The sequence below is a fragment of the Aquarana catesbeiana genome, linkage group LG01 (genome assembly GCF_042186555.1).
Source record: "Aquarana catesbeiana isolate 2022-GZ linkage group LG01, ASM4218655v1, whole genome shotgun sequence".
NCBI lineage: Eukaryota > Metazoa > Chordata > Amphibia > Anura > Ranidae > Aquarana > Aquarana catesbeiana.
The window spans coordinates 712,797,997-712,810,271 of record NC_133324.1 but is presented as its reverse complement, the minus strand read 5'-3'; the positions used below and the strand labels follow the sequence as shown (position 1 = coordinate 712,810,271).

General features: G+C 43.1%; 1 protein-coding gene across 1 annotated transcript; it reads left to right on the top strand.

Annotated features, from left to right (window-relative positions):
- Nucleotides 1-2,211: 2,211 nt before the first annotated feature.
- On the top strand, nt 2,212-11,433 carry PCDH18 (protocadherin 18). Its single transcript, XM_073603835.1, has 4 exons — nt 2,212-5,280; nt 5,834-5,919; nt 6,006-6,175; nt 10,247-11,433. The coding sequence occupies exons 1-4, from the start codon at nt 2,755-2,757 to the stop codon at nt 10,933-10,935; spliced, it is 3,471 nt and encodes a 1,156-aa protein (XP_073459936.1). The 5' UTR covers nt 2,212-2,754; the 3' UTR covers nt 10,936-11,433.
- Nucleotides 11,434-12,275: the final 842 nt, after the last annotated feature.

Genomic DNA, 12,275 nt, shown 5'->3' with positions numbered 1-12,275 from the left:
TGGTGCTGTCAGTGTATTCTGATGGCTGGAAGTCTCAACGCTGTCAGAATACAATAGCTCAGTGGAAGGGATTCCCCCATTCATCTCTAGTGGATGGATAAATTTAAAAACTGATTGATGTATGGGCTGTCTTAAAGCCGTAGTAAAGGCTGTAAAAAAAAACCTCCCCCCTGCAAGCCAATGTCACAATGTGCTAGTATGCCTGCATACTAGCACATTGTGAAAGACAAATTAAAATGGATCCCTTCAGCAGCACACTGTTACCGCTGACAGGGCTTCCATCTTCACTCCTGGTCTTCCTTTCTGGGTTTGTGGGCTCTGGCCATCTGAATGGCGGAGCCATGATGATGTCACTCCCACACATGAGCCACAATCACAGTACAGCGCTCTGAATGGACGACATACTCAGTGACATCACCAGCTGCAGGAATAGTGAATATCTCCTAAAGTCGGCCATAGATTAAGTGGTTTTCTTTCCTGCAAGCAGGGTTTGGTGGCAAGGGAACACAGTGATTATTGCAATAATCGCATGTGAAATCCAAATCCGACAGGCTGGTTGTACCCAAGTTGATCGATCTGTCAATTTGGGTACATTCAGCCTTCTCATACATGGTATGAATTTCGGCTGAGTCAGCACCGTCTAAAAGTGAAGCATGTTTTTTTTTATTATGTAATAATCATACTTACCTAGGTGGATGCAGCATCTGTCCCCTGACACCTTTAACACTGAGAACTGAGCAATCTAACACCACCGATTGCTCAGTTCTCAGAGCTCCCGGAGCAGAGAACTGGTGACTGCCAGCGACTCGATGAGCCTGAGCTGGTTTGCCGGTTCAGACATGTGGGTGGATCCCGACTCCATTGTCGTGATCTTCCCTGAGCCAGGACCGGCTCTGTGATGTCAGCAGACAGCAGACTTCAGCCCACTGTCTGCTGAAAACAGATCACAGGAGTGCAGAATGAACTGCACTTCTCTGATCCACAGGAGAAGTTCAGCCAATGTTCAGCGATGTTTACTACGGTGGCCATAGACGGATCAAAATTTTGATCCATGTATGGCCAGACTGGTTGTACTGAAGTCGAATTATCGATTGACTTCAGTAAAACCAGCCTGTCGGATTTTGTGTACAATCACTGCCGCTGACTATAGCCGGAAACTGTGATCATTGTAGCTGGAAATCCAGGAAATCTACCGCTGTCAGAATAAAATAGCGCTGGTGGAGGGATTCCCCCATCAACACTGACTGCGTTGATGGGTGATTTGTGTGATTTTCTTCCCTGCAACTAGGGGTTGGCAGAGGGAACCCACTCCCGCCAGGAGAACACAGTGAAATATTGCTAGCGTATACAACAGCTGCTAGCAATAGTCACATGTAAAATCCAACAGGCTGGTTGTACCCAAGTTGATCGGTGATTTAACCTGGGTATTCAGCTTGCTCATGCATGGTTTGAATCTCGATCGGTTCAGCACCGTCTATGGCCAGCTTTAACGGTCCACCTTTAGGAGATATTCCTTGCACCTATAGGTAAGCTTTATCAAACCTACTGCTGTCAGAATAAAATAGCGCTGCGGGAGGGATTCCCCTATGCTGGTTTCCTCCCCACACTCCAAAGACATGCTGGTAGATTAATTAGCTTCTGTCTAAAGTGTCCCTAGTGTATGAATGTGAGTTAGGGACCTTAGATTGTAAGCTCCTTGAGGGTAGGGACTGATGTGAATGTACAATGTATATGTAAATTGATGGCGCTATATAAGTAACTTAAATATTAATGAGCGATTTGTGTGATTTTCTTTCCTGTTGGTGGGGGGGGGGGTTCCCCACCGGGAGAGCACAGTGATTATTGCTTGTGACTACAACAGCCGCTAGCAATAATTGCATGTAGAACTTGACAAGCGATATGTGCGATTTTCTTTCTTTCACCCCATGGTTGTAGGAAAGACAATTTCATAATATATGGTCTGTCTAAGCAAAGAAACAAGAAGAAGAGCAGAGCTTTCAGATCTGGGGGTCACTAATCACCCCTGGAGGTAAGTACAATGAGGACTAGTGACCAGGAATGGGGGGGTGGTGGAGAGTTTTGAACCTCTATGTTTGGAGTCATGCTATGTGAATGAGAAGGTGGATCATTTCTAAAGTAGGTGTTCTCCCAATGTGGCTGGCAGAAGTGGAGGCATCCTTGAAGCTCCGGAGATAGGAGCCCGGTGTGAGCTCCGCACTGCAGAATCCTGGTCGGTGGTGGAGCGGATGCAGCAAGGACGATCTCCTCTCCTCCGTCTGGATAAAACGATCGGTGAACGGACAATGCCTTTAAGTTTTTTTTTTTTGGAATCCTCCGCAATGTGTCCTCTGAAAAGTGAATGCAGTGGGCGGAGCCAGCCGTGTCTTGTTCTCCTTCCACCCCCCCGCAGCAGCACATTCCCCCGCTCCTAATGTGACTTCACTGTCCTTTGATTTGGGAAGGCGCTGATTGGCTGGGAGCGATGGAGCGCATGCAGAGCAGAAGCTTTGTCTGAGTTGGAGTGAAGTTGTCCAGATTTTTTAGTCTGGAGTCAGCAATCAGGGGGGTTCAGTCTGCAGCGGAGCGGAGAGAGGAAAGGAAGAGAAAGGGGGATCGCACATCCAGAGGAGCAATCCATGGAGCAATGTCATCCTCATGTGATTCCAGCTGCTATGGGATTACTGCCGCTTAGTAGATCGCGCCGGTGAGCCCCCCCCCCCCAAAAAACTTTGCCCAGTCCCCCAGGTCAGGTCAATGCCTTCCTCTGACCCGGATCCAGGCTCTCTTCCTTGGATGGATCGCTCTGGGGGGATCGCCAGGAAAATGAAGTCGCTCTTCTTCTTGATCTCTTTTTTCTTCACCATCCGAGGTGGGCATAGTAAGAACCTAAAGTACAGCATCTACGAGGAGCAGCTGGTGGGCTCCGTGGTGGCCAGGCTAGCCGAGGATGTGGCTGATGTGTTGTCCAAGTTACCCAACCCCTCGGCCATCCGATTTAAAGCCATGCAGCCGGGGAACCCACCTCTGCTCCTGGTCCAGGAGGACAACGGGGAGATCACCATCGGCCACAAGATCGACAGGGAGCAGCTGTGTCAGAAGAACCTAAACTGCTCCATAGAGTTCGATGTCATCACCCTGCCCACCCATCATCTGCAGCTGTTCCATGTAGAAGTTGAGGTGTTGGATATCAATGACAATGCACCCCACTTTTCCAGGTCTCTAATCCCCATTGAAATATCTGAGAGCGCAGCTGTGGGTACCAGGATCCCCCTAGACAGCGCCTTTGACCCTGATGTGGGTGAGAATTCCCTCCACACCTATTCTCTTTCTGAAAATGAATATTTTAAAATTGAAGTGAAGACCAGGACTGATGGCGCCAAATACGCAGAACTTATCGTGGTCAGGGAGCTGGACAGGGAGCTTCAATCCAGCTTTGAGCTCCAGTTGACCGCTTCGGATATGGGGGTGCCCCAGAGGTTCGGCTCAGCCATCCTTAAAATAAGCATTTCGGATTCCAATGACAACAGCCCAGCTTTTGAACAAAAGTCTTATGTGATCCAGTTACCTGAGAACTCCCCTGTTGGGACCCTGCTCATTGACCTCAATGCTACAGACCCAGATGAGGGCGCCAATGGCAAAGTGGTTTACTTATTTAACAACAACGTGTCCCCCAAAATTACTGACACCTTCAGGATGGATCCAGAGAAAGGTCAGCTGACTTTATTAAGGCAAGTGGACTATGAGACAACTAAATCATATGAGATTGATGTCCAGGCCCAGGACATGGGTCCAAACTCAATCCCTGGCCACTGTAAGATCATTATCAATGTTGTGGATGTAAACGATAACAAGCCTGAAATCAATATCAATCTGATGTCTACTGGCAAAGAAATTGCTTATATTTCAGAGAGTGCACCTCTGGATACCTTTGTGGCCTTGGTAAGGGTGCATGATAAAGATTCTGGACTTAATGGGGAAATTTTATGCAAACTACATGGCCATGGGCAGTTTAAGCTGCAGAAGACTTATGAAAACAACTATCTGATATTAACAAATTCCACGCTGGATAGAGAAAAAAGGTCAGAGTACAGCCTGACTGTAATAGCTGAGGACAGGGGGCTGCCAAGTCTGTCCACAGTCAAGCATTTTGCAGTACAAATAAGTGATGAAAATGATAACCCACCACAATTTCAGACAAACAGATATGAGATTGTCATCGTGGAGAACAATTCACCTGGAGCCCATATCACATCTGTAAGGGCTACAGATCCAGATCAAGCTGAAAATGGCCAGGTGACATATGTCATTCCCGAAAGCTTCATTCAAGGTAGTTCCATAACAACTTATGTGACTATTGACCCGTCAAATGGTGCAATATATGCTCTGAGGGCCTTTGACCACGAAGAAGTAAATCAAGTTATCTTCACCGTCCAGGCAAGGGATAGTGGAGTTCCCCAGCTTACCACTAATGCTACAGTGGTACTTACTGTTGTTGATGAAAATGACAATGCCCCAGTGATTGTGACTCCTACTCTGCACAATAGCACAGCCAAGATTTCAGTCCCAAGGGATGCTGAAAGTGGATATTTGATCACCAAAATTAGGGCCACAGACAGAGACTCTGGCATGAACTCTGAACTTAGTTGTGCCATAACATCAGGGAATGAATATGACATTTTCATTATAGATCCCAGATCTTGTGAAATCTACACTAATATGAGTATGGAGAGTTTCCATTTCCAGGACTGGGAGCTTCAAGTGTCAGTTCAAGACAAAGGGACACCTCAACGTACCACTAAAGCACTTCTTAAATGCCACATTATTGAAACTCCTGATGCTGCTGGCAGTACTGAGGCTACTTATGTTAACCAGGCCTTAATGGATGTCTCAATGATCATTATCTTTTCCTTGGGGGCTATCTGTGCAGTTCTTTTAATCATCATGGTCATTTTTGCAACGAGGTGCAACAGAGAAAAAAAGGACAATCGGTCTTACAACTGCAGAGTGGCTGAATCCACGTACCAAAATCACCCAAAGAGGCCTTCCAGGCAAATCCACAAAGGGGACATTACTCTAGTGCCTACCATGAATGGTACACTGCCAATTAGATCCCATCATAGGTCTTCTCCTTCCCCATCCCCTACTTTGGAACGCGGCCAGATGAGCAGCAGGCAAAGTAATCACAGCCGCCAATCACTCAACAGCCTGATGACAATATCATCTAATCATGTCCCAGATACATTTGCACTGGAACTGACTCATGCTACACCTGCCGTGGAGGTAAATAAGGCCTCTTACCCTTTAGGTATAATAACTTATGGACAAAGAGGGTTATGCTTTGTTTGAGCTTAGTACACGTAGGGGTTGATTTACTACAACTAGAGTGTGCAAAATCTGGTGCAGCTCTGCATAGAAACCAATCAGCTTCCAGGTTTTATTACCAAAACTTAATTGAAGAAGCTGAAGTTACAAGCTGATTGGCTACCATGCACAGTTGCACCAGATTCTTAGTGTTCCAGTTTTAGTAAATCTCCCCCTTAAACCACAACATTTTTCTTTTTTTACACTGCAGTGTTGTTTTATATATTTATACATGTGTTCACTATAAGAACTGAATGTAAAATTCAATTTCCATCAAAGCAGTTTATAACAGCTTTATGCATTTTAGGACGTTATTATGCCAACATTTGTTCTTTTAGTCTGTTAGCCTGAATTCAGTATACTGCCCTAAGCTCATCTGTGTTTATAGTCATATAGTAGTAAACTTAGGTTGTGCCTATTGTTTTGTCCCGTTAGATGTTATAAATGTATTTTCCATCATTTTCATTGACAGGTATCCCAGTTGCTCTCCATGCTTCACCAGGGCCAGTATCAGCCAAGACCAAGCTTTCGTGGAAACAAATATTCAAGGAGCTACAGGTGAGTTAAAATTTTATTTTTAACAAACCTCACCTGAGTTTTCTTCTGTTATGATAGCACCAACATGCTCTCCTCCTGCTTTGCAGATATGCCCTCCAAGACATGGATAAATTTAGCCTAAAAGACAGTGGACGTGGCGATAGTGAAGCTGGAGACAGTGATTACGATCTGGGCAGAGATTCCCCAATTGACAGACTTCTAGGTGAAGGGTTTGGAGAACTTTTCCTGATGACTGATGGCCACAGAATTCCTCCAAGTAAGCTTTGCTGATTTTTCCTACCTAATTAATGTACTGCTTTTTCCTGGCTGTCAGACTGATCCAGGAGGGAGCAGAAAGAAGAACACATACGTAGGCACAGCACAACAGAACCTTTCAACTCTGCTCTCTCCCTTGCCTGCTGCTGCCTGCTCTCAGCAACAGAGCACAGCTGGTATAGGAGTGGAGACAGACACAATATTGAGCATTTTGCCCAAAGCAAAATCAGTTTTAGCTAAGCAGTAGGTTTTAGTCTCATGCGAATGTATGCTTAAAGGTTATGTCAGAGAAGTTGGTGCTACTTTAGTATCAGCAGTGGGGAGAGAACTTGTTTTGAGCAATTTCCCAAAGAGCCTTGGTTTCTTAACCTTCTCGTGAACAGATCAAAGGGGTGGACAAAGAAGGCAATGTCCTTGGGGCCACGTCACAAACAATGCTTCCTAGTCCAGACTATACCTTTTTATAAAGGTTTGATCTTACACAAAGCATTTCCTGGTGCTGTGCTTATTTGTATAAGGACCAGTTTAACTATAGACCAGTTATTGGGTGTGAAGGGTTTCTCTATGTTTGTTGGTGTGTGCTCTGAAGAAGTTTTATATTAGCAGTTGTCACAGGATCTGGCCATAACATGTGATACGGTAAATCCTAGTCTAATAAAGTTCAGCCTCATTACTTGTTCTGACATAACCACAATCAAATTTTGAAAGTATCACATGATGCGTCAGTGACTGGTTAGGGATTCAGTATTTCTCTGTGTGTGAACAATCAATACTTGTTCGCAAATCAGCAAGAGTAGGACTTATTTACCACATGTCCCGATTCTAGGAATTAAGGGGCTGGCTTGCCTGCGATAGCTGAGTGATTACAAAAAAAACAAAACAAAAAAAAAAAGGTGTCTTTTGTGAAACCTGGTACAGATGATCCTCGTGAATGCATTGCAGGAGCACACTATCCTTCCAAGGTCACCCTCTGCAAAGGCACCGTTCTGATTTTACTGCCTTTATTTTGTTTGTGCCCTAAACAATGCTCTTTTATTAAGCTAACAGCAGCTAGGACAGCACCACATAAGTTAAGTATCATAGAGGGGTGTTTACTAATCTATTTAAGAATGTCAGCTAGTGCAAAGGGTTCTTTGGAGAACAATGAATTGGGGGGCCCTCCCCCACAGATAGTGACAGCATTCCCTTCATACAGCCCCTAGCTCCTGCTGTCCTCAGTTGTAAGGGTCCCGCAGATGGAACCCATGTTCAATGTGGTCGTATGCCGTATTTCAGCCAGGCCATCTGTCCCCTTGTATTGTTTTCTCCTGCCTTTTCATCCTATCCAATGCACTGCTTCAGTAATTTGACCAGGGTGTCTGTTAGTTTCGGCCAAATACACCTGGGCTATTTTTCATCCTTATTTAATAATGCCAGTTGCTCGGATTATTTGCATTAACTCCTTAGTGACAGATTCTACCACCACGTTGAACCCGAGGCTGCACCTCGTTAGTGATGCGAAGTCATGTCATTGCTTAGCAGATGTCTTAAAGAAAATGTAGCAATGCTGAGAAATGTTATAGTTTGCAGGAAATAATATAACGGTATTTGGTCTCAAAAGCGACTCCAGTGAAGAGGAAAAAAAAAATGTAATTTTGTTCTGTGGTATTGTAGCAGGTGCTGTCAGCAAGGAAATGAATTTATGATAGCCATATATTAGAAAATGAAAAGTGATCCTTGGAATATCTTATGCTAAATCTGTGTCCAGAAAAGTAATGTATGAGAACAGAATGCACAGAATGGAAAATGGATTAGGAACAGAGTGGCACAGAGTTCCAGATATCAAAGAAATTCATAGATTCTAGGTGAATGAGTTATGGAAACTAATTTAGCTTCTTGTGCGATAAGTGTCCTTTATATTTTCAAGCAGATGAGCTTGGTTAATAGAAGTGGTACACAATTGCCCATGGGAGGCATTCAGAAAACAACTTTGTGCTCTGACTAATTTATGTGGATTTGCGATTGTCATTTCTCTTTTCGCACAAACGTTAAGTAGAAGGGAAGGTGTCTCAATAGCTTAACAGCCAAATATTGCTCCCCTTAGCTTTGATCTGCCCTGTATAAATGTTGTAATAAATCACTATAAACATTGTGGGGTTGATTTACTAAATCCGGAGAGGGCAAAATCTGGTGGCCAATCAGCTTCTAACTTCAGCTTGTTCAATTAAGCTTTGACAAAGAAAACTGGAAGCTGATTGGTTTCAATGCAGAGCTGAACCAGATTTTGCACTCTGCAGTTTGAGCAAATCAACCCCTGTAGTATTATGTTTTTTTCTATATGGTCATGTGCATAGCTCCCAACTGTCCCTGATTTTGAGGGACTCTCCCTGATTTGGAGCAATGTCCCTCTGTCCCTCATTCTTCCTCATTTGTCCCTCATTTTGGTCTGATCTATATAGATGTATATAAAATGTACTATTTATCTATCAAAAAGTGTTTCCCAGTGCTAAAACTTTCATCCAATCTCTAAATTGCTGCATTTGTAAATACTAAAAGCCAATATAAAGGAATAGTAGTGGTAAAAAACACTTTTTTTTGTACAATTCTCCTTTAAGGGAGGGCGTGACAGGAGGTGTGTCCTATGCCTACATACTTTTGCTAATAGGTGTCCCTCATTCCCATTTCAGAAAGTTGGGAGGTACTTTGGCGCTTCTCTGTACAATGAAGGCTTGGAAAACAGTGTTGAATTGAAGGGAGCTGTGGTGTTATCCCAAGCATAGTCAATTGGTAGAACAGTTCCCACCCACCAGCCCAGAGAAAGATGGGAGTGGGCCAGGGCTTTTATGTCACATTGCTACATTAAAAAAAAAAAAAACAGCATTCAGAAAGCGATTTATTACAAAATGTATACAAGGTAGACCAGAGTTGAAGCAACATTTAACCAGTGAGTTATTGTGACGCCTTTCCTTTTACTTCAAGCAAGACTAGGATGTAACATTAAATCTGTGAACCGATATCGAATTTTATATGGGTAGGCAAATTTAGAATAGTAAGCTAAGATTAGCTACATCAATAATGGTAGCAGGTTTCTCTACTGCATAGCAAAACCTGCTGATCATAGTGAGTACAAGTGACAGACAAAATCTCTTTGGGCCAACATGGCGGCATTCCCATAATCTTAGTTCTTTGTTAAAGCGATTGTAAATGTAAAATTTTTCTTAAACACAGAAAAAATCATGCCTATACTTACCTGCTCTGTGTAATGGAATTGCACAGAGTGGCCGCAAACCTCCTCTTCTCGGGCCATCGGCGCTCCTGGCCCCTCTCTGTCCAGTGCTCCCGTGGGAAGCCGTTTGCTACCGAGCCCCGCTGCTCCATCCATTTACACAGACAGTGGGACTCGGCCCCGCCGGCCTGCTCCTACGTTACTGGCTTTGCTTGAAAGCACTGGGAGCCAGAGGCTCCCGGTGTGCCAGCAAAGCCAGCGAGACCCAGAAGTGAGGGGAGAGAAAAACTGAAGGTGAGCACAGCGCTGGATCCAATGAGGGCCCAGGTAGGTAAAAGGGGGATGAGGGGGATGCTGATGCCTAAAAATGTTTTACCAGAAAGGAGAAGCACAGCAAAAGCTTGTTTGGCTGTACTTCTACTATGGATCACAGATGTGCAGATCGTTTTGCACTCCTGTGACCCCTTTTTAGCAGAGAATGGACTGAAGTCCACTCTCTGCTGATGTCACAGGGTCGGTCCAGGCTCAGCGTCATCACGACCCAGATCCCTGGACCGACACCCGGCTCAGCCTCGCAGCGATCCGCTGAGAGCCTGAGCCAGCCGCTCCCACTCCACAGCCCAGTGCTCCAATGAGCGAGGAGGGGGCAGAGCAGAGAGCTGTGACTGACAGTACCTGTAATAAAAAAAACAGGACAATTTCTGACTGGTTACTTTGAGGTATTGGCAGAAGTATCTTTGCCATAGCTAGTATAATATATACAGTAGTTCTCATTGTATATTTAAATAAAATTAGTGTCGTAATAGGATAATGTACGTTATAGATGTATGCAAAGTCTTAACATTTCTTTCTTTCTTTCTTTTTTAGTTATGAGATTCTGTACAGATGAATGCCGTGTTCTAGGACACTCTGATCAATGCTGGATGCCACCTCTTCCTTCCCCATCAGCAGATTACAGAAACAACATGTTCATCCCTGGAGAAGAAGTCCAATCCCTTCCGCAGCCCCAGCCAAATAACCAGCAACAAACCCAGCAGCAGACCCCTGTACTTGAAGAGGAAGTACTTCCAATAGATCAGAATGAGAAGAAGAAGAGTTTTTCCACATTTGGTAAAGAGGTCCAGGATGAGGAGTCAGCTGAAGCTTGCACTTCTTCCCTCCTCACTGAAATGAGCAGTGTTTTCCAACGTTTGCTACCTCCATCTTTAGACAACTACACTGAATGCAGTGAAGTTGACCGTTCAAACTCTTTAGAGCGAAGGAAAGGGCAAGTGCCTACTAAGACTTTAAGTTACCCCCAAGGGGTTGCTGCATGGGCAGCTAACACACATTTCCAAAATCCCAACAATGTTGGTGGACCTTCTTTAGGAAATCATTCCAGTGCCCAGCCGTCCTCTAAGTGGTTGCCAGCTATGGAGGAAATACCAGAGAACTATGAGGAAGATGACTTTGACAATGTCCTTAATCATCTCAATGATGGTAAACACGAACTTATGGATGCTAGTGAACTTGTGGCAGAAATTAACAAATTGCTTCAAGACGTGAGGCAAAATTAAGACACTTCACATTTTTACTTTTTTTTTCCATAATAATGGAGTTTTGGAACAATCAAAAAAACTTATTGACAGTTGCATTTATAAAAATGTGTTGGTGTATGTTAAATATTCAAATGCTGTATTTTCATATGTACACAAAAGTGTGACTATTGCTATCTGTATTTTAAAAATACATTTGTATCTTATATTTATGTGTAATTTAAGAATAAATAAATTTCTATTTTTGTATTTCGTACGGCATGTTTTACTGCATGAAGACATTTTAGGATATCCTGATTTATAAATACAAATGAGATATGTGTAAATGCCAGGTTCAAGTCAAGTTTTTCAAGTTTTTGAGGCTCTATAGTTTAAATATGCAATCCACGTTTAAGGTACATTTTTTTATTATTAAGGTACAACTTTTTTTTTTATATATATATATCTGCCACTTGTAGATATGATTACTACTTGTTCAATTTTACACTAAAAATAAAATGTTGTCACAGTTTATATACATTTTATCTTCTGTTGTTCTTAACAGGATTTTTAAGAAAACAAAAAGGTAAGTGACCAGCTGGTTTATTATTACAAATAGATGCTGAAAGTTAAATTGCAAACCTACCTTTTACAACCAACCCCCCCAAGGTCTTCCCACTGTTCTTTCTCACGAAGTGTTAATGTTATCATGGGTGTGGGACAAGAATGTCTTTATTTTGCATAACTCTGCAGTTATATAAAAGCTTATAGGCATGTTCTTTCTTTTCCAACTTTATCCTCATCAAGACTAGGAGCTGGGTGTGGTTCAGCCTCTGGCCCAACAGTGATTATGCCCCTTGGGCTGATTACATGTTATGGCTTTTATTCCCCTCTCTCTGTTATACACACTCCTTAGGTTACAGGGATTTGGTAGTAAAGGCTTAAGATAATTACACCCCACCGGTAAGGACCAGCAACTGGTGGTCATTTTTGACTAACTTATTGCTATGTGCAGTCATTTTCCTTCGAATGTTAGTGGGGTAATTAACAGATTTGTGTAAGCTTCAGTTCTGACATTGCAATCACTATTATATGCATATGTTTACAATGGTTTCAAAGATTTGAAGAGTGTATACAACTACAAAGAGCATTTGGGTTAGTGTGACAGATGTATCTGTCTATATCCCCTTGCTGACCAGGCTTTTTCTGCCAGCATTTTTTGCTAGAAAATTACTTATAACCCCCAAACATTATATATTTTTTTTAGCAGAGACCCTATGGAATAAAATGGCGATCATTCCAATTTTGTTATGTCACACGGTATTTGCATAGCGGTTTTGCAAAAGCAATTTTTTGGGAAAAAATACACTTTAATGCATTAA

What these genes read in the sequence shown, in the direction of transcription:
- PCDH18 (XM_073603835.1), top strand. Translation starts at nt 2,755, where the DNA reads ATGCCTTCCTCTGACCCGGATCCAGGCTCTCTTCCTTGGATGGATCGC. An exon ending in ATGCTACACCTGCCGTGGAG is followed by an intron (nt 5,281 to 5,833) that starts GTAAATAAGGCC and finishes TTTCATTGACAG; the next exon opens with GTATCCCAGTTGCTCTCCAT. An exon ending in AAATATTCAAGGAGCTACAG is followed by an intron (nt 5,920 to 6,005) that starts GTGAGTTAAAAT and finishes CCTGCTTTGCAG; the next exon opens with ATATGCCCTCCAAGACATGG.